Source organism: Podarcis pityusensis (assembly GCF_964106645.2).
Source record: "Podarcis pityusensis genome assembly, chromosome: 1".
NCBI lineage: Eukaryota > Metazoa > Chordata > Lepidosauria > Squamata > Lacertidae > Podarcis > Podarcis pityusensis.
In genome coordinates, this window is record NC_138028.1 from 31,591,726 (window position 1) to 31,617,720 (window position 25,995).

At 45.9% G+C, this 25,995-nt stretch overlaps 1 protein-coding gene and 1 long non-coding RNA gene across 2 annotated transcripts in view; one reads left to right on the top strand and one right to left on the bottom strand.

The window, feature by feature from the left end:
* The window catches only part of LTBP2 (latent transforming growth factor beta binding protein 2), a 148,910-nt gene that overhangs the window by 112,956 nt on the left and 9,959 nt on the right, over positions 1-25,995 (top strand). The window contains exons 16-26 of the mRNA XM_080977541.1: positions 1,750-1,875; positions 2,129-2,257; positions 3,301-3,420; positions 7,036-7,161; positions 8,471-8,596; positions 18,294-18,416; positions 19,318-19,443; positions 20,111-20,233; positions 20,475-20,606; positions 22,171-22,296; positions 23,289-23,432. Of these exons, the coding sequence (XP_080833667.1) occupies positions 1,750-1,875; positions 2,129-2,257; positions 3,301-3,420; positions 7,036-7,161; positions 8,471-8,596; positions 18,294-18,416; positions 19,318-19,443; positions 20,111-20,233; positions 20,475-20,606; positions 22,171-22,296; positions 23,289-23,432 (1,401 nt within the window). The remainder of the gene's footprint in view (positions 1-1,749; positions 1,876-2,128; positions 2,258-3,300; positions 3,421-7,035; positions 7,162-8,470; positions 8,597-18,293; positions 18,417-19,317; positions 19,444-20,110; positions 20,234-20,474; positions 20,607-22,170; positions 22,297-23,288; positions 23,433-25,995) is intronic.
* The window catches only part of LOC308462543, a 301,862-nt gene that overhangs the window by 25,640 nt on the left and 250,227 nt on the right, over positions 1-25,995 (bottom strand). The window lies entirely within an intron of this gene.

The following is a 25,995-nucleotide window of genomic DNA, read 5'->3' on the forward strand; positions in this document are numbered from 1 at the left end:
GAACCCGGAGCCCGGACCAGGGAACACCCCAGGCCACAACGCACACGTAGGCCGCCGGCATACCTTGAGGACTATGAATGCGACCTCCCGGGCAGGACTGGAACTTAGAGGGGAGGGGTGTTATGTACTGAGTTGAATAGGATCCAAACTGTAGCAGTCTGATTGGTCCTAGAACAATAGGATCCAAAAGGCAGCAGTCTGATTGGTCCTAGAACAATAGGATTCAGAATGCAGCAGTCTGATTGGTCCTAGAACAATGCAGCAGTATGATTGGTTGGCAGGAACCACCCAATCCTGCTCCAGATAGAAGTGAATCCACAACCTGATTGGCTTACAGTAGAATTCCAGAATTAGCCAATCATGTGCAGCCCATTGTGTAAATAATGTATATAAAGCAGATACTGTGAGGGGACATTTATTCATTCCTCCTCACCACTATGAGCTGAATAAAGAGCATGAAATCACTTTGCGACTCTGAGTATATTTCAACTTGGAAAGAACAGCTGGGCCAGGCTTCATATAGTGTGTGTTTTAGTATTTGAAAGATGCAGTGAATTTCCCTTTGATCCTTATGACATAGGTGACTAGGCTCCCAATTTGGCCCAGACAAGCATAGTCTTGCCATTATTTCCATGCTGCACACAGTCTGCAGGGAAAGTGCCTAGAAACCAAACAGCATCAAACAGACTCTTCCTAGCAAACACAGAAGTAAAACCAGAGTCCCTTTTATATAAAAAAGAGCACTTATGGACAATGGCATGGCGAAGATCAGAAGAGTTAGGACCTCTGCTGTTGAATAGGCAGGGTAGGAAAATGTGCAAAATGTCTCTTGTCCTTTACAGAGCTGAGTCATGGGACTTTTCTGGTGGAGTGGGAAGTTCTGTGACCTCAAGAGACAATATGTTTACTGCTTAGATAATGGCAGCTGTGTTATTTCAGCATTGTCTAATGTCTGGTAGTTCTACCAATGTCCTTACACTTCGTATTAAACTTTCTTGGAAAGAACCTCTCTCTCACAGTCTGGCTCTCAATAGCCTTTTTGTCTGAGTGGGTTTGTTTTTAAGCTGGTTGGATGACAAGATTGTTTTAAGGGCTCATCCCAACTTCCTTTTGTGTCACGATTCTAGGTACAGGTCTGGGCTTTAAAGCTCTGAGTCTGAATGTTGTTGGGGTTTTTTGTCCCAGCGTTTCCGCCAGGAAAACCTGTGTTTTTTCACTGGATGGGAGAAATAGCAATTGGGTTTCTGTGCATTGCTATTTGCTTCAATTCAGCAGTAAATGATGATTTTTTTTGTGGGGAAAGCTCTGGGGCAACCCCCCCCCAAACTCTTGAAAACACAGACCTGTGCCTGGAAAAGCGTGTTCCAAAGGGAAGTCTGGATGAGCCCCAAGACTGTTTAGAGGTGTGGCTGTTATTCAGCTCTTGCTGAGTTGAGTTCCACTGTCCTGATGAGCTTGACAATGAATTGATGCAATCCAAAGTGGAAACTACTGGAAGCAGAATTTTGTACACTGATCATTCAGCGCATGCCATGCTATCCCCTTTTGGCACTATTTAAACCAATGGCTATTGCCACACCTTGTGGCAGTCAATTATGTAAATCGATAAGAACATAGGAAGAGGTCTTCAGAATCACCTTGACAGCTTACAAGCCTTCCCAGAGCCTTGGACAATTCATGTGCTTTAAAAACTGATAAATCACTGTGTTCACTGCTTGTCTCCTGACAATACTCTTTCTTCATTCTCAGAAATGAGTGCCTGCTCCTCTTCACCCAACATCTGTGGTCCAGGCAGCTGTGTGAACTTGCCAGGAGGATATGCCTGTTTGTGTTACCCTGGTTACCGACAGCATCCAAGTCACTCCTATTGCATTGGTATTTCATTGACACCTGGTTTTGTTTCTATGGGAGAAGTGTATATTTGGGGCAGCGAGGTACCATCCAAAGGACCACTTGAATGTTCAGGGAATGCAGTTGGGAAGTGCCAGAGCATAGTCGGGATGATGAGGAAACTTCATGCATGGTCTTTAGATTCCAGTCTACAGTTTTACAGCCCTTGTGCTACCTCTAGGAAGGATAGAGGTGCATAGTAATGCCAGCTGACCTTGATTATCTCCTCTTGTTTCAGATGTTGACGAATGTGAGAGAAATCCATGCAATGGGAAGGGTCACTGCCTCAACAATGAGGGCTCCTATTCTTGTCTCTGTTTCTCTGGGTACACCCTTTTCACCTCACAGAACACACAAACATGTCAGGGTGAGTTATGTTTTTGTGGCACCCACCAGTAGAAGATAAAGCAAGTTGCCTGACCGAGTTTCTCTGCATCTATTTGCAGATTAGAGGCAGAGGAGTGTGCTTTTGATCTGTCTTGTAACTGGAACTTTTCCTTCTCTGCCTCCTTGGAGTGGGACAGCTCTGCTCTCTTCTCTGTGTCCAAGAAAACTTCCTCTGGCAACTTTTCCTACGTCTTTCATTAGTGCTTACATATGGGAACAGAAACTGGACTGAGTGGTCTGAAAGTCGTCATCCTCCTTGTTCTTTTATGGCTTTGTCATTACACTAGATCACTTTCAGTTTTCCTAGAGGTAGGACAGTGAATAGAGTGGTACCTCAGGTTAAGTACTTAATTCATTCTGGAGGTCTGTTCTTAACCTGAAACTGTTCTTAACCTGAAGCACCACTTTAGCTAATGGGGCCTCCTGCTGCTGCCGCGCCGCCGGAGCACGATTTCTGTTCTCATCCTGAAGCAAAGTTCTTAACCTGAAGCACTATTTCTGGGTTAGCAGAGTCTGTAACCTGAAGCATATGTAACCTGAAGCGTATGTAGCCTGAGGTACCACTGTAATGCATCAGCAAGGTGCTGATAAACAAATGGAAGAGCAACAGTAAGGACTCACCCACACTTTTGCTTGTCCCTTGCCTAGAAAGTGTGGGTCCGAGTGGTTTCTAGGCATGGGCTCAAGTGGTTTCCCTCTTGCCCCACTCCCTTCCCAGGTAAAACCTGCTCTTTAGTGCTAAATCTGAGCAAATGCCCATCCGATTCAGCAGCTTTCACCAGGAGGAGCAGCAGGACGAGAGGAAGTGTGGAAAGCCCTAATATGGGCATACAAAAATGCTGTGTTTGCATTTGCTATAATGCTGAATCCTGCACTGAGGAGGGGTGCAAATTAATTAATAGGCTTGGGTGGTAATGTATAGGTAATGGAGGTGATGCTATCTAGCTGCTTGGCCCACAACTATGCCAGAGCTCTTTGGATCCAGTCCTTTTGTTGAAAGGATATATCTCTCTGTGTTAACAGATCTAAATGAGTGTGACCAGCCAGATGTTTGTCGTGGAGGGCAGTGTGTCAACACACCTGGCTCTTATCTCTGTGAGTGCAAAATAGGCTACACCATGAGTCACAGGGGACAGTGTGAAGGTGAGTGTGCAAAAAACCCATTTTTTTGGTAACTTGACTATTCCGAAGCTACTTGTATATTTGCATGCAAAAAATTATCTCTTTGAATATCCACTTGGGCTTTACTTTCACTTCTTACTAACATAGCACATCTGCATCCTCAGCAAATGCTTATTTAGAAGTATGCTTCATCTCATTTGCTACACTCATTGAGATTAGATTTAGCGTGGAGTTCTTACCTCTCCTGGCTACAAGGGGGCAGCAAACACAAACAAAAGCAGCAGAATATAGTATGTGCTGGACAGAGGCTGCCCTCTGCTGGGAAAAAGGAGGAAACCCACATGCTTTCCCCTTTGCTGCTTCTCCTCTCCTTTTGCAACATGGCTTGGTTGCTGCACTGAAATATAGCCAGGTTGGTATAAGAGTGACATGCATATACAGGGAGGTATCCAGAATTCCCTTTTAAGAAACAGTTTAAGAATATTAAAATGTGGTTGTTGGGTTTCTTTGTATGCAGGGAATGAAGCCTCCTGGTTTGGGGGGTTAGAAATATTTGGGGGTTTAAAAGATTTCAATATTTTATTAAAATAAAGCTTATCTACAGCAAACCTGATTGCTGCTTGTTCCGATTCAGCGGTAAACAACAGGTTCTCCTGGGGAAAGCAGCGGGACAAACACACACACACACACACACACACACACAGAGAGAGAGAGAGAGAGAGAGAGAGAGAGACACTTGTACACAAAACTGGAAAGACTTGTGCCACAAAAGGATATCTGGATGAGCCCTTATTCATAGTTATTCACATATGTTATTGTTGTCATCCTTACCATTATCTTACAAGACAGACAAATATTGTTATTTTCACTGGCCATTTTGCCTATTCAGATCAAGGGGCTGAGGATGAGAAGTGGTGGATTAAGAACATAGTCTCACCGGGTGTAAGGCAGCTAACTCAGTATTGTCTGTTCTGCAACCTGGTCCTTTTATCTGATGATATCAGGGATTGAACTGCATGCACATCATGTGTTCTGCTGCTGAATTCTGGTCCTTTCCCTGCTATTCTTAAAGGCACTGTGTGAGTTCGACAGTAGGCCACAGTTTCAAACCAAGGGCTTCCTGATTTGTAGCTAAGGTGTGTGTGTGTGTGTGTGTGTGTGTGTGCGTTAGCCAACTTAGTTTCCTCAATCCAGCAAGACTAAGTTGAAAATTCTACTTCCCTCCTCTTGCATCAGTGTGTGTTCCGTTTCCTCCAGATCCCCTCAAGCCTCTCCTTTCTCTGCAGGTTTCAGCAAGTGCTGAAACTGTGCTGCAGATGGCGCTGTTTGTAGGTTCAGGAGCTGGTTCCTGAGGGAGCACTCTTAAGACCAGAGGTGTTTAACTGTCTCTGTGTGGTGCAGCAATTTCAGCAAAGCTATTTACATCACTCGGGGTCTCACAATCTCTTCTTTTGTCAAAATTTGTTGTGAAGATGAAGTGAAAGTGGCTGCAGAGGCCTGGCAGGAACAGATTGAACTCCATTTGTCTTTTCTGGAATCTGAACAAATATGGATCCCTTTGCAGACATTGATAAGTGTGCTAATCCCAGCTCCTTTCCTAACATGCCGGGATGCTGCCGATGTCCTGCACCAGTGAATAGCTAATGCTTATAGATCCTTATTGTTTTGTTTTTGTCTAGGCATAAATTCAGTATGTAATTAGTTCATTTTGATGTACATCTCCTGATTTTAGCACTGATGAAGGGCAGACTGTGATGGTTTTTTAAAAAATAAAATACCGTAATAAATAGTGTGTAGGTAAAAGCCCTAAATGCAATCCCCTCACTCAGCTCCTGACTTCTCTTGATTTATGATAGACATTCCTTGTTGAGGTATATGGATGACCCACACCAGCCCTGTGATTAAAGCACAGTCAGGAACTAATACCGCCAGGGGCGAGTCCCACTCTCTGCCATCTCTTATTTTTTTGCTTAAACCCCCCACCATCAGCATGGGTTTGGTTGCTTGGCATCATGCAGATATGCAGCTTGTATATGTATTCTTCTTGTTGTTGTTTAGTCGTTTAGTCGTGTCCGACTCTTCGTGACCCCATGGACCAGAGCACGCCAGGCACTGCTGTCTTCCACTGCCTCCCGCAGTTTGATCAGGCTCATGTTTGTAGCTTCGAGAACACTGTCCACCATCTCGTCCTCTGTCGTCCCCTGCTCCTTGTGCCCTCCATCTTTCCCAACATCAGGTTCTTTTCCAGGGAGTCTTCTCTTCTCATGAGGTGGCCAAAGTATTGGAGTCTCAGCTTCAGGATCTGTCCTTCCAGTGAGCACTCAGGGCTGATTTCCTTCAGAATGGAGAGGTTTGATCTTCTTGCAGTTCATGGGACTCTCAAGAGTCTCCTCCAACCATAATTCAAAAGCATCAATTCTTCGGCGATCAGCCTTCTTTATGGTCCAGCTCTCACTTCCATACATCACTACTGGGAAAACCATAGCTTTAACTATATGGACCTTTGTTGGCAAGGTGATGTCTCTGCTATATGCATTCTAGACCTGTACAGATTGTCTATATATATTATCTGTATATTACTTTGGGTCTGTGAATAGGTCCACTCTGGGACCTGCTGCCTGGCCTTTGGCTGATTAACATTCTACATCCTTTCAAATGTGTTTGCAGGGATTATTGCTTTGTTTTCGCACTTGTTTCTCTATTGTATTTTGTCTTCTCGTTTTGTATTTTCATGTTGCGAACGGCCCTGTGATCTTCGGATGAAGGGCGGTATACAAATTTAATGAATAATAATAAGTAAAAAAACAAATTTGGTAACAATAATAACAATAGACTGCAAATCAAGAAGCATCTAGGGCATGGTAGGCTGGACAATTGCCAGATGACTGAACAGGAGGTGAAGCAGAACCGTGACTAGAATGCAGCTGTGAAGGACTTAAAAAAGTGCGAAGGGGGCAAGGATTGTAATAGCAAGGCAGGAGAACAGGTGTCTGGGTCCAGGGAAGCAAGAGCCAGTAAGATTCAATAAGAAAACTTGGCTTAAGCAAGAACAACAGCTTTACTGAGCAGAAAAGGGACACGTGTCTGATCTGGAAATAATAGGAAGAAAGCTTGCAGAAAAACTGACTGCCTACTTGCTTGGTGGTAGCTGTAATGCTTCTGCATAGATAGAACCATGAGCTTTCGATGACATCCTGCAGCTCAGTCAGTGGCTAGCAGGTTGCTGAAGATGTGTCACATGCAGAATTCTAGCTGCTTCTGCCCTCTGCCCTTGCAATCCTGTTATCTCCTCATTGCATCGGGTGTCAGATTCTGCACTGAGTTTTCCACATGCTTCTGGAGGCCTTCCTATGGTTCCTAATTTTGATTGCTGGCGTTATGTATCAAGCTGGCTCTAAGTGCTCCCAGAGGTTTTTCCATATTGTGTGCTACGGTGTGCAGTGGAAAATGCTGCCAATGTAGCAAACTCTTGACTCTCGCAGGCTTCTATGACCACCTTACTTTGCGTGCAATTATTTCAACGCCTTTCCGTGCGTGGAGTTCTTTGTCTTCTCTGACTGTTGATCTGTAAGGCTCAGTGTCCATTGCTCATAGATCAAAACTTTGTTCCCTGTCTCTATAATTTGTTTGTTCTAGATATTGATGAGTGTGCAACCCACGACGCCTGCCCTAGAGGACTCTGTCTCAACTCCGAGGGCTCCTTCTCCTGCATGGCTTGTGGCATTGGCTATATTGCATCAAGGGATGGAAGAACGTGCGAAGGTATATTCTGTAGCCAGGTGTGGTGAGCAGGGAAGCTTCCTCTTCATGGTACATTGGCCTGAAGCATGCAGCCACAACCTTATTGTGACCATAGGTCAGGGATGGTCAGGGCTGATGGGAGTTGTACTCTAGCTACATGAGGACCACAGTTTTCCTTTCCAGGCTTAGCTGATAACTATTGGCAATCTGCTTCATTGAAGAAAGTGGATTGTTTAGTCAGTGCTTCATATTCTGCACATACATCATATCAGCCATGCTAGCTAAACCTCTTAACCACTGGCATGTGAGGTGCATATATTTAGGAACACCACCCTATTTTATTTTAAATTGTTTGTCATGTATTTTGAATTGTTGTAACCTGCACTGGGAGCTCAGAGTGAAGGGTAGGTAATAAATTAAAACAACAACAGCAACTTCCCTGTACAGAGACAGTGGCTCTTAATACCTCTTGCTAGTGATAAATAACTGGGGGGTTTCATCACCTTCATATTCTTGCTAGGGAGATTTCAACGGCAACTGGTTGACTCCTGTTAGACTCCTGGACTTTGGTCCAATTTAACAAGGTTTTCCTATCTTACATGTTTACTTATTCTGCCCACTTCCTCATCAAGTCTGTCCTGCTGTCCTTCCGGATTGGCTCTAAAGTTTTTTCCCCAGGGGGAACTGCTCTAGGACAACAATATTGAAGCTTTAGGCACATAGCTCCCCTCTGCAAGAATCCCGGAAAGTATAATTTCTCAAGGGTACTGGGAACTGTTGATCTGTGAGAGGCAAGCTACAATTCCCCAGATTCTTTGGAAGGGTTGTGTGCTTCACACGTACAGTTTGTGTGCAGCTGGGACTTGCTTAGGAATCTACTTCTTCTCCCCCCCCCCCCACGCATTTGGTTCACCTTTATCACATCCACAGCCCAACAAGACAACAGCAAGAATCCCCCAACAGCATACGAATCAATCTGGCTAACACGATTCAAAAATACACACTCATACCCGGCTCACACACAAAAACAATTCTCTATTTCTGCTTTTCAGTCACAAGGGTGGACAGAACCACCATCAGCTACTTCAAAACGGCAGAGTGCCTACAGAAGAAGCCTAACCTTTGAGCTGAAGAAACTTAAATGAGCTTCTGAAACTTAAATGAGCTTCTGAAATGAGTTTTAGAGGGAGTAACGGCAGAACTCTGTCCTTTTAGATAGGTTTCTGAGAGTATGCTGCCAAGGCAGTCTGCAATATGAATGAAATTTTCCTTGGGCACACTGTCTTGACCAGTATCCCCCATCACTAACTGTCTGTTCTTTCCTCTCTAGATATTGATGAATGTGCCTCACACGCAGCTTGCCCTCAGGGAATCTGCACTAACACCCAGGGTTCCTTCACTTGCCAAACCTGTGACACTGGCTATGTGCTCTCATCCAATAAGCTCACTTGTGAAGGTAAAGATACTGGACTTCATTCTGCCTGGTTGAATGACTGTAACACTTGCCACAAATTAAACCTGTATGTAGTGTAATAGCTGGACAAGCAGAGATTATGATCAGGATTGATTCTTCTCTTCCCCAGTATGATTTATCACCTAGGACATCTCATGCCACATTGATCTTATTTTACTTCTGTCTCTGGCTATGCCTCCATTCACAAAAGTCCTGGGCACCAGCAACCTAATGTATTTGGGACTCTCTGGGTTGAGAATATCTGGCAGAGATTAATACATTCATTAATGAATTGGTTGCAGCTCCTTGGCTAACTTACATTAACTCAAATTAGAGCAATTCAGAGGAGAAAAAGAAAATGGATCAGGGGAGTGAAAGGAACGAGTGCATAATTATTCAGAAAGATTAAATGAGACAAACTTGCCTAGCGATTTCAAACCACAAATTAGGGGAGGGGGTGAATGGAAGATATTGAATTTTCAGTGTCAAAACAACCAAGGGAGAATAATTAGGCTGGGGTGCAAGGGATATAAATATACCAACATAAAAATAGAAAAAGTACTAACAAAGCCAAAGTGAATGCACAATTAATTAGAGAACATTGTGAAAATGGCTCAGACAACCAACTTAACAAAGTGTTTGCAAATACAGTACAGGTAAACTCTTATCTGGTTAAATAGGCCAGTTGAAATAAATTTGCTACTAGCAAAAAATAAATAAAAATGAATTAGCGAAGATCAATTGCTTTTTATTGTTGTGAACTATCTTGAACAATTAATTTTGTAAAGGAGATGTGGAAAATGTAAACATACATAAATAAAAGTCTCCTCTTAAGGTGGGGCTGGGATAATGGTATTTGTGCAATTAAGAGTAACAAAAGTGAAACCCCACCACCACCTCCTTGGAATAGGGCTAAAACAGGGAAGAATCAGAACAATGGGAAAGCAAGTATTATAAAAGAATCAAGTCCAACTGTCTTTTCCCCCTTGCTGTTCTTTTTGCTTCTCTATCTTCCAAAAACCGATAAAGCAGACATCTGTCTTGCACATGTCAAAAGCATAAAGTACAAACCTGGACACTATGTAAGTACTGTAAATAACAAATCACACACCCATGATTCACGCTGAAACCGAAGGACATAGCTTCAACAAAATCAACATAACTCAAAATTAGGAACTCACATGTTTACAAGAACAGGGTCCATGCGATGATATATTTTGTTCTCCAGATGGTCCAAGGGCATCAAAAATATTTGAATAATCTACAGTTTGGATAAACAGGATTCCTACTTGGATGACTACATTTATCTTCTCTGGAATCTTTTGCAGTTGTTGATGAGTGTGCTATATAAGGACATATCTAGCAGACCTGCATAACTGGTTCACAGCTAGAGGCAGTAATGCTTCCAAATACCATTTGCTGGAATCCTCAGGAAGAGAGCGCATGGGTCCTGTTTGCAGGTTTCCCACCGACACCTGGTTGGCCACTGTGAGGACAGGGTGCTGGACCAGATGGGCCTCTGGCCTGATCCAGCAGGCTCTTCTCATGTTCTGAAAACTCTACTGTAAAATTTTACAGCATTGGGATGCGGGTGGCACTATGGGTTAAACCGCAGAGCCTAGGGCTTGCCGATCAGAAGGTCGGTGGTTCAAATCCCTGCAATGGGGTGAGTTCCCGTTGCTCCATCCCTGCTCCTGCCAACCTAGCAGTTCGAAAGCACTAAGTGCAAGTAGATAAATAGGTACCACTCCGGCAGGAAGGTAAACAGCATTTTCGTGTGCCAGAAGTGGCTTAGTCATGCTGGCCACATGACCGCCAGCTCCCTCAGCCAATAAAGCGAGATGGGCACCGCAACCCCAGAGTCGGCCACAACTGGACCTAATGGTCACGGGTCCCTTTACCTTTACCTTTACTTCACATATTATAGGTCCATGGGAGTCAGACCATTGGTCCAGCTAGCTCGGTTTCATGCTTAGAAAGCTCAGGTCTGAGAGGTTTTCCATTTGTCCCCACTTTTCCTAGGAAAACCCGCTCTTTACCACTGAATTGGAGCAAACGTCTTGTTGCGCAGAAAGGAGGAGGAAAAAACTTAAACACCTAGCAGAGTTCCTAAAAAAATAGACCAGAGGCAATTGTACTTCACCCAGCAGAGCTTTTACTGATACAGTGGTACCTCTGGATGCGAACGGGATCCGTTCTGGAGCCCCGTTCGCATCTTGAAGCCAACGCAACCCGCATCTGCACATGCACGGGTCGCGTTTCGCTGCTTCTGTGCATGCACGTGACATCATTTTGAGCGTCTGCGCATGCGCGAGCGGCGAAACCCAGAAGGAACACATTCCGTTACTTCCGGGTCGCCATGGAGCGCAACCCGAAAATGCTCAACCTGAAGCTACTTCAACCCGAAGTATGACTGTACTGAAGGCAAATAAGCATAAATGGTCAAAAATCCAATACAGTTAGGGTTGGCGCAGTCCATAAGAAACCGGTTGCAGCAAAAAACCAATAAAACTTACAAACTCATAAGACTAAACCTTAACACTACAGCATATGGAACAGAACACTAGAACAAAGAGACAGAAAACAGAAAATGAGAGAGACCCAGGCTCCTCCTGGCTTGGGTCAGAAAACCTGATTGATGTTTGCTGTGATTCAGCAGTAAAGATCAGGTTTTCCAGTGGGACAAGCAGAAGGGTAGACGAGCCCTCACTGATCACAAGGTTTCAGGCAGGAGCTTTTCCCAGCCCTTATCTGGAGATGCAAGGAACTGAACCAAAGATCTGCAGATAAATGTTGTGCCACTGAGCTACAGTTCTTGCCCCTTAAAGGGATCACATTTTTAGGCTTGTGTTTTATTCAGTTATGGGAATACACCTTTAAAAAGATAACTTGTGAATGAGACAAACACACTTTGGAAGCAGTTGCGTCACAAGTGCATTCACCAAGCGTAAGAACTGTCTGCAGTTGTCTCCTGGGTGCACCCTTGGATGCAAACCTGGCTTTGTTGCCACTTCATATTAGGAACGGCCACAGAATAAAATGAACAAGAAACCAAGAAGATAGGCTGAACATGAGATGGGTTTTGTTATCAAAAAGAACTGGAGCTGTTTTTCCTCTAGTGTGCTGACCAATCCACAGGCCCCTTGTGTGCTGCGACATGCTGAAATGGGGAAGTGCATTTTGTTAGCATTTTCTCCCCCTGCAAAGGGAGCCCCTGATTTATAAGGGTGCAGGTGTTGGGGGCTATGGAGCAGGGGAAGAGGGAGCCACAGGCCTGCTTTCATTCTGTAATTTCTGCTGTTTCCTAGCAGTGTGCCAGAGATATATGTTCAGCGTGTTTGTATATACAGCTTCAGTTCCTACTTCCTGGAAAATAATTTCCTCCTGAAATTTCTGGGTCCTACAAATAATATCATTGGGCCCCTCAACACTGCTTTTTAAAAGGGTGTTTTCAGCAACATGTCATTGATGCAACAATAGTGTATTAGGAGTGGGTGTATTTTGTCCACACATCATTCCACTATGTTGATTGTTCTGTGGTGCTTCCCCAATGTTATAACATTATTGTCACCTGGAGGGGCACTCTTGCACTAAGGTACAACAGAGGGGAGACAGAAAAGGACCCAGAACATTTGTGGTATAAAAAGTTACAGGATTTCAGCAGCAAGTTGCAGGACATGCTGCAAAACTTTTGCAGGCACGAACAGTATACCCTCATGGGATGTTATGTACTGAGTTGAATAGGATCCAAACTGTAGCAGTCTGATTGGTCCTAGAACAATAGGATCCAAAAGGCAGCAGTCTGATTGGTCCTAGAACAATAGGATTCAGAATGCAGCAGTCTGATTGGTCCTAGAACAATGCAGCAGTATGATTGGTTGGCAGGAACCACCCAATCCTGCTCCAGATAGAAGTGAATCCACAACCTGATTGGCTTACAGTAGAATTCCAGAATTAGCCAATCATGTGCAGCCCATTGTGTAAATAATGTATATAAAGCAGATACTGTGAGGGGACATTTATTCATTCCTCCTCACCACTATGAGCTGAATAAAGAGCATGAAATCACTTTGCGACTCTGAGTATATTTCACTGGCGACGAAGGTGGGATCCCGCTGAGCTGACTGCCACACACAGCACCGCAGCACCGCCAACTGCCGCACCGCTGCCTCGCACCGTGTATCCAGGCTTCAGCTCCGGGGCACAAGGAACTCAGAATGGCAGCCAACAGCAGCTTCTCGCCATTCAACCCAGCATCTGGAGACTGGGAAGCGTACGCCTCCCGTTTCACCTTCCTCCTAGAAGCCAAAGGGGTCACCGACGAAGAAGACGCCAAGAAGAGGGCGATATTCTTCAGCGTCTGCGGAGAGGAGACGTTTGAAATCGCCCGGGCTCTCCTTGCGCCTGAAGACGTCGCTACTGTTCCATACAAAACAATAATGGAACAGCTGAAGGGGCACTTTTCGCCGCAGCCCTCAGTGGTGGCTCGTCGAAATGCCTTCTACGCAAAGCGGCAAGCCCCTGGGGAAACCATAACTGGGTTTGTGACCTCTCTCCGCCAAGCCGCCCGGTTCTGCAACTTCTCAGAGCTGGAGAACATGCTTCGTGACCGCCTCGTCGGTGGCCTGAAGGATGAGAAGCTGCAACGGCGCCTCTACGCTAAGAAGGACCTAACGTTCCAGGTCGCTCTGGAGGAGGCCCTGGCAACAGAAGCTGCCGAGAGGTCGACCCAAGAGGCACGGCCGAGCCTGCCATCCCAACCGAGGGTCCACCATGAAGACCTCACCGACGACTCAGGATCCGACAGGGAGGAGGTGCACCGAGTACAGCAGCGCACTCAAGCAGCGCACAGACCACAGCTGCCTTGACGAGAAGGAGGGAACTGCGCAAGCTGCGGGGAGAGTCACGAGAGGAGGACCTGCCGTTTCCGCAACGCAGAGTGCAGGCAGTGCAGAAAATCGGGACACATCGCCCGGGTGTGTCGGGCTCGGCCCACCCGACACCAGGCATCAGATGACCAATCCAAGAGCCCCAGGTCCCGGGGCCCAACGCACCAAGGCAACTCGACGGAGCTCACGGACTTCCAGGTATACCAGTTGCCCCACCCCAACGTAGAGAAAATTTATGTAGAGGTACAGATAGAGGGGGCCCCATGCCGCATGGAGCTTGACACGGGTTCAACTCTATCCATAATCTCGGCAAGGACCTTAAGGAAACTGTGTCCCACTGGGGGTCCCAAACTCAGGCCGGCCCCATTCACCCTCCGGGACTTCCAGAAACGTAAGGTCCCCACAATGGGGGTGGGGACCTTCAGGGTGCAATACCGAGGGCGGACGCGGCAACTGGACTTGCTTGTGGTCAAGGGCCCCTACATTAGCTTACTGGGATTGGCATGGTTTGGACCACTGGGGCTAGCTGTCACCGGGGTGAACCACACTAGCTTACAAGTGGACGTGGACGCCATATGCAAGGAATTTCCAGGGGTTTTCGATGGGAAATTGGGACAGTATACGGGCCCCCCCATTGCGCTACAGCTTGACCCCGCAGTACGACCGGTCAGGCTCAAGGCCCGCCGGGTCCCGTTCGCCTTGAAACCCCGTATAGACGAGGAATTGGACCGACTCGTAGAGCAAGGAGTGCTGGAGCCGGTGCCTAATGCTCCCTGGGAAACCCCAATCGTCACACCCGTCAAGCCTAATGGTTCGGTCCGCATCTGCGCAGACTACAAATGTACCATAAACAAGGCCCTCACGGCCCACGCATACCCAGTGCCAGTGGTCAGCCATGTCCTTGCCACCCTGGCTGGGTCGAAAATTTTTGGCAAGCTGGACTTGGCCCAAGCATATCAACAGCTGCCAGTAGATGAGGCCACAGCAGAGGCACAGACGATTGTGACGCACAGAGGAGCGTTCAGGGTAAAGCGGCTGCAATTCGGTGTCAGCGTGGCACCAGGCATATTCCAGAATATAATGGACTCTCTCCTTAAAGGGATTCCTGGCGTCACCCCCTTCTTCGATGATGTGTTGATTGCCGGCCCCACACCAGAGGAGTTTGAGGACCGCCTCCGCACCGTTCTGCACCGTTTCCAGACGGCGGGTCTCAAGGTGAAGCGGGAAAAATGTCTACTAGGAGTGCCTCAGGTGGACTTTCTGGGATTTATGGTGGACGCAGAAGGGGTCCACCCGACTGGGGACAAGGTACGGGCCATTTGTGATGCCCCAGCGCCCAAGAGCAAGACTGAACTTCAGGCCTTCTTGGGACTATTGAACTTTTACCATTCCTTCCTTCCCCACAAGGCGGCGGTAGCGGAGCCCCTACACAGACTCCTGGACAAGCGGGCCCCTTGGGTGTGGGGCCAGCGCCAGGAGGCCGCATTCCAGGCAGTCAAGGACTTGCTTGTCTCAAACTCGGTCTTGGCACACTTCGACGAGAGGCTGCCGGTGGTGCTAGCATGCGACGCCTCACCCTATGGCATTGGAGCTGTCCTGGGGCACCAACTCCCGGATGGAAGAGAGGTACCGGTGGCGTACTTTTCCCAGACACTCAACACAACCGAGCGGAACTACTCGCAAATCGACAAGGAGGGTCTGGCAATCGTAAAGGGAGTAAAAAAATTCCATGATTTCTTGTACGGGCGGCCCTTCACCGTGGTGACTGACCACAAGCCGTTGCTCGGCTTGTTTGCCCCCGAAAAGCAGACCCCCCAAGTGCTGTCTCCTCGCGTCCTCAGGTGGTCAATTTTCCTTGCCAGCTACCAGTATGCACTGATTCACCGACCTGGGAAGGCGATGGGCCATGCGGACGCCCTCAGCAGGCTACCACTACCGGAAACAGGCCCTGACCCAGCACCTGCACAAGAGGTTATGAGCCTGGAGCTGCTTCCCGACCGCCCCATTCAGGCACAAGAAGTTGCACACCATTCCAAGAAAGATAGGGTCATCTCCCGGGTCCTGGACTGGGTGTGGAGGGGATGGCCCAGCAGCAGCCCCGGGCCAGAATTCGCCGGCTACACAACCCGCAAACATGAACTGTCGGCCCACAAGGGGTGCCTGTTATGGGGAAGCAGAGTCGTTGTTCCCCAGCCCCTCTGCAAAAGGGTCCTCACAGCCCTACACGAGACACATCCAGGGGTAGTAAGAATGAAGGCCCTTGCCAGGAGTTATGTGTGGTGGCCGGGGATCGATGGAGAGATAGAGGCCTGGGTCAAACACTGCCAGGCCTGCCAAGAATCCCGCCCAGATCCCCCAAGGGCCCCAGTCCAGTCCTGGGAGTCCGCCCGAGCACCATGGTCACGCCTGCATGTGGATTTCGCTGGCCCCTTTCAGGGGAAAACATTCTTCATAGTGGTGGACTCCTACACCAAATGGCTGGAAGTCGCACTGGTACCGTCCACTTCCACGTCCGCAGCCATCCGGGTACTACGCAGGCTGTTTGCAACCCACGGGCTCCCTGACACTCTCGTCTCAGACAACGGGACTGCATTTACGTCAGGAGAATTCCAAACCTTCACAGCGCAGAACGCCATCCGCCACATCCGTTCGGCGCCGTTCCACCCTGCCACCAATGGCCAAGCAGAACGCATGGTGCGGACCACCAAGGACACCCTTCGCCGCATGACGCAAGGGGACTGGGAGTACCGCCTTGCCACATTCCTTCTAGCACAGCACAGCACCCCCAGCTCAACGACTGGCCGGAGCCCCGCTGAACTACTAATGGGTCGGCGCCTTGCAATCAGATTGGACCGCCTTCACCCCGATAGAGCTCAGGATGAGGTAGTGGTGGGGGAAGGCAGGAACCCCCGGACCTTCGAGGCCCAGGACCCAGTGTACGCAAAGAATTTTGGGGCAGGCCCAGCATGGGTACCCGCCACAATCACCAGGGTCACTGGCCCCGTGTCGTACGAGGTGCTAACGGATGGGGGGCAATGCTGGCGCCGCCACTGCGACCAGATACGGCGACGATTCCCGGGAGAAAACCAGGAGGAGGACAGGTCAGAGGAGTCCCAAGGGAACAGCGGGGCAGTGAGGCCCATAGAGCAGGAGGGGCCAGCAGGAGAGGCAGAATCAGTAAATACAGAGAGGACCCGTGAGGCCGAAAGGACACCGGAACCAGAACCACGACTGAGCGAGCCGGTTGCACCAGACCAAACAGCCGCATCACAGCCAGCATCCTTGGAACACGAGCCAGAACCCGGAGCCCGGACCAGGGAACACCCCAGGCCACAACGCACACGTAGGCCGCCGGCATACCTTGAGGACTATGAATGCGACCTCCCGGGCAGGACTGGAACTTAGAGGGGAGGGGTGTTATGTACTGAGTTGAATAGGATCCAAACTGTAGCAGTCTGATTGGTCCTAGAACAATAGGATCCAAAAGGCAGCAGTCTGATTGGTCCTAGAACAATAGGATTCAGAATGCAGCAGTCTGATTGGTCCTAGAACAATGCAGCAGTATGATTGGTTGGCAGGAACCACCCAATCCTGCTCCAGATAGAAGTGAATCCACAACCTGATTGGCTTACAGTAGAATTCCAGAATTAGCCAATCATGTGCAGCCCATTGTGTAAATAATGTATATAAAGCAGATACTGTGAGGGGACATTTATTCATTCCTCCTCACCACTATGAGCTGAATAAAGAGCATGAAATCACTTTGCGACTCTGAGTATATTTCATGGGAACAAATGAACACAATAAAAAAGAAATCTGGAGGGGCTGCTAATATCCATCCTAATTCTAGCTCTTAAGTTCTACAATAGAGAGTAAAAGCTTCAGGAGTTATGCATAAAAGACATTGCTGTGACTGTAATAAACAGATGTATAATTTTGCCATTTCTCTCCAGCTGGTAATTGATTGTGTGGGAGTCTTTTTATATATGAGATACGTTTACAGGGGGAAATCTTTTGATGTGACTACCTAAATTGATGTGCACTTAAGAAGCGGTACTGGGTACGAGTGTGATAATTTCTTGGTGTTACTTTACAAAGTTACATTCTTTTAGATGTACACACCTTAAGATGGTTTAAGAGGACATCTACAAATAACACTACATCTGCAAAAACCTTTTGTTGTATCACACAGGAACACTCATTGGGGAGCTGTGAACATCTTTTCTGAATGCATGTAATGGCCCTTAAGTAAGGAAAGGAAGCGAGTCTGTTTAATTAGTTGATGGATTGGTCGGCGCGCACACGGGGGTGCGGGGGAGATCCAGTTCCTTGAGGAAGTGAAAGTACTGCACATTCTATTCTTTTACTGGACAAAGATTGTGTTTGCCTTCCCCTGTGACTGACGCCGAGGCAGCTGGGGGAGAGATATGCTGGAGAATTCCTTCAAAGATTAGACTGACCTAGAGAAGAATATCACTCATCAGAATATGGGTCAAAGACAACTGTGTAGAGATAGCTGCACAGAGAAAGAAATGTATGCTTGTTACCTTCCTAAGAATTGAGCTGGGGTTTGACTAACATAAATTACCTCTGCAACAGCTTGCACATAGGTGCTCTGTAAATATCTCTTATTTGCAATTTTTTTGTTTTTGTTTTTGTTTTAAAAAGAGCTTAGGCTTGCATAATTCCTCTACGTGGGACCAATTTTTCTATATGCTGTGTTCCTCCCCTCCTTGTTTAAGTGCTGCAGCTTCCTATAATAGGTTCAAATAGTTCTCTACCATTAATCATGTCTTCCTTTGCTTGGACAGATATTAATGAATGTGAAGACGCAAATACTCACTGCCTGGGAGGCGAGTGCTTAAACACACCAGGCTCCTACAGGTGCCATTGCCGGACTGGATTTGAGCTCTTCAATGGAAGCATCTGTGAAGGTATGACAGATTCTTCCCCCATGGATCTGTCCATTCATCTCCCATTGAGCCATGTCTTCGCCATTAGCTCAGGAAAGGAAAGAAGGAAAACACAAACAGTATCTTTTGGGGCTTCCCATTCCTGACCATGTGGCCCTGGTGCAAGCCAGCCTCCTAGGGTTCAGGAAGAAATTGCCACACAAGCTTGAATAGCTCTCCAAGCCAGTGGTTGGGAGAGTGTTCATGTTGGCAACAAAAAAACTGAGAGAATAAATGGAGCATTTGTCAAGATAAGCACCTGTTCCCATCTATATAAATTTAAACAGTAGACTTGGACTCTCCCAGCCCTCTGTGTGAGGTGGTTGGTCAAAGGGCTCATCCCTTCTGGATCAGATGGAGAAATCTTCAGATCTTCACATCATCCAGTTCCTTCCTATCCCCAACTCTTTAAGAAATGCCTCAGAGGCATAGCTATTTTCACATGCCTGTGACAATTAACTAAGATGTTTGGATTCAGTGGATCTTCCCCTTTCCTTACCCATTTCCTCTTTTCTTTTCCTCATTTGACTGTTCATTTGTATTGTGAGCCCACCACTGTTCTCATTCTGTGTTCTTCTTCATTTCATTCTGTATTCTGTCTTAATTCAAGTGCCTCTTAAATAAAGTCATTTCCATACAATCAAGCAAAACATGCCCAAGTTGCATTTTCCCTTGTGGAAACTCTTGCAAGCTCCTATAGAACAATGTCCCTTCCGGAAACAAAAGATGTGGCTAGCATAAGCAACAGGATGCAGCGAGCGTTGCTGCTGGACTTGAAAGAGCTGTCCTTTCTATAAGGCTATGTATAAGGGCTGACAAATAAGAATACTCAGTAGCAGCTGGTCTGAGTGAGTTTTCTGTAACTATCTTTTCTCTCCTGTAGATCTGAATGAGTGCCTGGACAGTGGCATCTGCAGCCCCAATGGTGAATGCCTGAACAGCCATGGATCCTATTTCTGCATTTGTGCTCTTGGCTTTTCAAATGCTGGTGGTGGGGTCAGCTGTCAAGGTAAGATCCTAGATGCTAGAATGGCTTTGGTCTGCTCCTCTGTCCTCTTGGACCCTTCATGCCAATAGTGATTGGAGATCATGGAGGGAAAACCCATGGGTCTCTCTTCCCTTGCTCCTTCCAAATTGGTCCAAGTTCCCTTCAAAATTCAGGCCCAGTTCATAAGTAGCTTGATTCAGCATCACCAAACCCACACTGCTAGCCCTCCATTAACCTGGTGAGAGAAGACGGTGGCTTAGAAGCTTTGTGGAACTGGAAGCTTCAGGCTTAAGGCCTAGACCCTCTCATGATACTGTTCAGGAATGTCCCTAGTTCCAAGGAATATGGTGCTTCCAAGAGTCAGTGGATGCACCTCCTGTCATGTGGCCTCTCTTCTATGGTCCTCACTTGCAAGGGTGAATTTGGGGCAGGGGTGATTGGTGGTTTGGAATGCTGCGGCTGTGAAAGGGCATCAGGGCCCACTTCAAATTTGGCCCAAGCCGCAATCTCAACAAGTTCATTTGGGCCCACTTCAAATTCAACTCAAATTCATTTGAACTTGCCCATCACTCATTTTCAACCCTTTCTGCTTCCGTCCTTGGTCTTCTGCCCTCTTTCAAGATTGTTTGTTTGAAGTTGCCAAATTTATGCTGTGCTTTTTTATGTCGTCTTATATTCCCTTCTCCAGATGTAGATGAATGTGCAGACCAGTCCAGGTGTTTGCGTGGGCAATGCCTCAATACAGAAGGATCTTACAGCTGCTTGTGTCAAACTGGCTTCAAACATTCCCAGGAGACTGATGATTGTATAGGTAAGAAGTGAACTCTAAAGGAGGAGAAATGTCTACAGAATAGGGCCAACTAGTGTGATATCTAATGCAAATAGCAGTCATTAAATGCTAGGGGCTCTTATCTTGCACATCAACCACTGTAGTCATAGAAGTGGTGTTGTACATTGTTGCCAGGACTCCATTTGGCTTTAGATGTGTATATTCCCTTATTATGTTTGTCTTTCTGACTACTTACTTTGAAATGCTTTGCCTTGGATTACAGATGTGGATGAGTGTGAAGAATACGGGGGTGCCGTGTGTGGCACATGGGAATGCCAGAACACCTTGGGCTCATATCACTGCATTATGGGATGTCCAGCTGGTTTCCATCGCACATCATTTGGCGAATGCATTGGTGGGTTCCATGTCTGTAGAAACTCTGGGGTATTCAAAAGACAAGAAAAAGCCTCTGTAATGGAGGACTTCAGCCGATGAAGGAAAGGAGAGGAAAGTCATGACCAACATGAAGGCAAAAGTTTCTGCCTCTTTCTGCCTTGTTGTGCTCTCATTAAGCCTAGGCATCTCCCTTTTTTGAATGCAATAAGAGAAACCACCTTTTTTCTTTCCCTATTAGGAAGACTGTTAAGGAGCTGTATGCACAAGATAGACATTTCAGTACTGGGAGCCTTTAATAAAATATAGCCTGCCAGGATTTATTGGCCAACCCATCTCTCTCTTTCTCTGTCTGTTGCAAACTAGATCAAATAAGCAGGGGCTGGGGGCAGTGTAAATATTGGACTTGGTTCCTATAGTAGTTGTGAAAGGGGAAATGATCTGCTGGAGACAGCGCTGTTTCAATGCCTTAAAGATAAGCTCCAGTTCCTTAACATTTTGGGAGTGTCAAAATGTAGATACATATTGTTTCCTTAGCTAATACAGTGGTACCTCGGGTTAAGTACTTAATTCGTTCCGGAGGTCTGTTCTTAACCTGAAACTGTTCTTAACCTGAAGCACCACTTTAGCTAATGGGGCCTCCTGCTGCCGCCGCGCCGCCAGAGCACGATTTCTGTTCTCATTCTGAAGCAAAGTTCTTAACCTGAAGCACTATTTCTGGGTTAGTGGAGTCTGTAACCTGAAGCGTATGTAACCTGAAGCGTATGTAACCCCAGGTACCACTGTACCATGATTATTTTCTGCCCGTCCCAGTAATAGGTGTTACTAGTGTCATGACTTCAGGGCTTCTCCTTAGTGCAATGCAATCTTTAGCTAATACGGTGACTCTTGCCAGTCACCACAATGTTTATTTTAATGTCCAGTATGGAATTATCACATAGGTGTGTGTGATCTACATAGGGAAAAAACACAAGCCCAATGTTAATCTGTTTCTGAAATGCATTTATGGTGGAGAAGTCCGAAAACCTCCTTGCTGCTCTGCAAGTAAAAAAGAAGGTTAAGTGCAGTTAGTTGAGCACCTTTGCACCATCAGACAGCCTGTTTACTTTGACCTGGCTGTGCCCAACATCATTGACACAGTCACATCCTTCCTGCATACTTTATAACAAACATACAGAAACCATCTGAATCACGCCTGTGCTTATTTACAGCGCAGTGTTTTAAATTTGTTTTTGTTAATCAAATTCTGCTTATACTCCCTTTCTTTCCTCATTCATTTTTCCACATTCTTCCTTCATCAAATTCCTTACCCCATAAAACAGCCCATTCCTCTTGACATCTTACGTCTTCTACATGTCAGCTTGCTTTGTTTTCTGAACACCTTCAGATGGTGTTGCAATGAAGTTCAAAATAGTTCATTGAATTACTTCCTATTCTTGCGTAAACTTCTGGTCAACTGAGGAGCTAGAGATGTCCCTATTGCGAAAGATGGAAGATTGCTAGCCTATGATTGTGATACACAAGTGGGGATGGGCTTGCTAAGAAAATAGACTCTGTGCTGATTCATCTGTCCTTCCTCCCTGCAGATATTGATGAGTGTGCCAACGAGACTCTGTGTGGCAGTCATGGGTTCTGCGTCAACACAGACAGCTCGTTCCATTGTCTGTGTGACCGTGGCTATGAAAACTCACCTTCAGGCTTTGACTGCATTGGTAAGAGTCACTCAGTATTCTAGTTTCATGTTACTTCTTTCTTCTAGATGCTGACAGCTCTCCAGAATACGGGCCCAAGATCTGTTCATGCTTCTGCTCTCATTGTCGTAAATTCTGTCCTCATGAAAATCCAGCCCCTCATAATCCCTAGTAATAAAAAGTCTTCTGTGATTAGGCCCTTATACTGGAGGGATAGGACTGTAGACAAAAGTAGCCCCAGATGAATCTCCAAGACTCATCAGTTCCTTTTCTAAAGGTGTAACAAGATGTGATGATGGCACGACCCATGTGTTATGTATAAAGCAAGGGGATGCAAAAGAGCAGAGGATGGGGGGGGGGGTCCTAATCATTCCCCTCTCCATGCTTTCCCCCCTGAAACTGCCTCTTCCCATTTGCTTTGTACCAAAAGTGGTTTATACATGTATTTGCACTTGGAGCCCAAACTTGAGAAAGTAAAGTTTCAATCCCTGGTTTAAAGCACAGTACAGCTGCCATCACACATCTGTAAATGAATGAACATGGTGAAACCCATTAAATGAGGGGCTACATTTCAGGGCTGGCCCTACCATTAGGCAAAAGCTGATACTGGGTGTTAGGAAAGGGCTGCAATTTTTTAATATAAAAGTGCAGTCCTAATCGTGTCTGCTTGGAAGTAGGCCCTATGGAATTCATTGGGGCGTACACCCAAGTAACTGAGGTTAGGACTGCAGCCTTGTTTTTGTGCTTCTACTGCCATGGATGAGGAGGGTTGCTTGTGGAGTTTTCTTCTTCAAATGCCAAAATAGTTTGACTGGCTTTGGGTACTGTGCCCCTTGACGGTGGGGGAGTATTTTCTGCTCTGCCTCAGGTAGCAAAATGTCTTGGGTCAGCCCTGCCCAGTTTGTTTATTTTATTTTCAAGGTTTAGTTGTGAAGAGAAGGAATGGCAAATCAGAAGGCTTTGGGGCAGATGTATGGCTTCTTAATGCACTTATAAGATTTTGTATCTTGCAGATGTGAACGAATGTGAGATGATGGTTGCCGTCTGTGGGACAGCACTTTGTGAGAACGTGGAAGGTGCTTTTCTGTGCCTGTGTTCCAGCGACCATGAGGACTATGACACGGAAACAGGCGAATGCCGCCCCCGAGCAGACATGGGTGAGAGTTACTTGCTGGGCAGGGCAATACAAGACAGAATCCAATACACTGTTCTAGTAAGAAGAACCACAAATTCATTTTATGGGTTTGTATAAAAGGAAGCCCTGCAGTAGGTTCTTCACCTTTAGATTTTGTGTATGATCTGCTGATCAGACAAGCTCAAAGAGACTTTTGATCTAACCGAATCACAAAACAATTTATTATGCACATGATGACATCACTTCTGAACATAGTTCCACCAATCATCATCTTTTTAAAAAAAATAATATTTATTACTTTTATAGATTACAAAAAGAGAGAAATAAAAAAGCAAAAGAGAAAAAACAGAAGAGAAAATAGAGAAAATAGAGGGGAAAAACAAATAGAAGAAAAGAAAACAGAAACATACACTATACAATACAATATATAAACAATACAAAACACAACCTAAACTCAAAACTAAACACATTAAGCTAAACTAAACAAACCCCACTCCCCAAAACAAAAACAATTTAAAAACATACATCCTCTCTTTTTCATACTCTATCTTCCATTCCCTTGTTTCCTCGACTTCCTCACACCTCCCTTTTTGTATTCCGCTTTTATTAATTGTTTCAGCAAATCCTTTCCATCTTTCTCCATTTTCTGTGATATTGTAAATAACGTATTATTTTAACCTTATTTTCCATTAAAACTAAATTACTTATATGTACTTAACTCCTTATAACATTTCTATTAAGCCCATAAGAAATAAAAATAAAAAAATAAAAAATCTTTCCACCATTTTTCTATCACTCATTAGTTTTACCATAAGTCTATATAAAAAGTTTAAATTTTCCAATCTTCTTCCACCATCTCTTCTCCCAAGTTTTGGATTCTGCCAGTCCTTTCCATCAATTCCATAAAGTCCATCAACCTGGTGACCTTATGTCCGAGGCTCTTAACTCTTTTCCAAGTCCCTTCTGCGGATCTTCTTCATTTTCTTTAATGCTGAAGAGCCAATCTCGGGGAAATTCCAACCTGTCAATCCTTTTCTTCCTTCTGGACAAATCAGCTGAGTTTCCATAGTTAAAACTACAGTCCATAAAGTATTTCCGGGTATATTTCAAAGTTCCTCCAATTCCAAAGGCCCCCAAAACTTGAATCTCCTCCAGGCCCGAGTCCATGTCCCAAAAGTCAGTTAGTCCCTGCATAGAGGGCTCTTTCCAACTTTCCTTCTTTAATCCAAACCGGGATCCATTCCTCAGAGTCTGACTTTTCCTGGATTCAATCATAGAAGGCCTCAACTTATAATCTCCAATTTGCTTCTGTAAATCCACAGATCTCACTTGTATTTTTTTATGTTGAACAACAGCTGCATTCTCCTTCTCCTTCTCCTCCTTCTCCTCCACCATTTGTCCTGCCAAAATGGGTTCCTGTACCAAGTCCTGAATTATTTCTGTGTTAGTGTTCGCTTTTTGACTCAAGTTGGTCACTTTCTGTTCCAAATTATCAACTTTAAAAGTCATGTCATCCGTCTTCTTGTGAAGCTGTTCCAGCGAACAGCTAATCTTACATAAAACAGTCACAATGGCTTCTCCTATCAACATTTTTAAATAGCCCAAGGTCACTCTTTGGTTCCCAAACTCCTTTTCTGCAGGTGGAAATTCCCCAGTTACAGTCCTGTTACAGTTTCAAAAGCTCCCTCTAGAGGGAAACAGTCTCCACTTGTATCAGTTCTTTTAAACACAATTTCAAACATTAAAGATAAAATTTCAGTTACTTTTCCTCTTTTTTTTTTAAACGCAGAAAGGGGCAATGGAAACAGTATCTTGCTCTTGTTTAGCTAACTGTCAAATCCGTTCTGTCAAAAGCACTCTCTTCAATCATCACCTGGCAGCCCGTTCCCAGGTTCAGAGCAGTGGTGATCTGATTTCTTCACTCTCTCCTGCAGGCTCACTAGATCCAAAATTTCCCCCTCTTCTCCTGCTTCCCAAGGGGGTTTGTAACTTTAAACCGGTGGAAATTCAATCCTTTGCCAAAAACTTTCAAAGGCTTTACTTATAATGTCTTTGCTTCAGTCTATTTACAAAAACGGAAGGCGGACTTCCTGTTTGTGACCTCCCGCTTCAGTGCCGAATTAAAACATTTAAAAATCCAATTTTCCAATTTACTCACAAGTAGTTGTTTGAAATTCAATTGTCCACAGGAAAAAGTCAGCGCTCTCCGGCAACAGCAATGCGGCTTCACTCCGTGAAAAAAGCAGTCAATTCAAAGCACCGCGCCACTCACCCCACGTCGCTCCGGATCCCCAGAACAGGGTTTCCCCACGAGTAGGGGAGGCGCAAAGGTGCCAGCCGAATCCCACGTCCACAGGCTTCTCCTGCCTGTGGTTTTTAATGGGTCTCCGCCTCGCCGTGGCGGTTCAGACCCTATTTTTCGCGGAGCGGGTTCCTCCCGATCGGAGGAAATCCGCTATTGCCAGAGGCGCCAACCCGGAAGTCCCACCAATCATCATCTTGTCCAATCAAGGATGCAGCAATTCCTATGTGAAAAGGCATAGCTCAAAATCTTTTGATAAGTGTAAGGATAGTAAACTGAAACT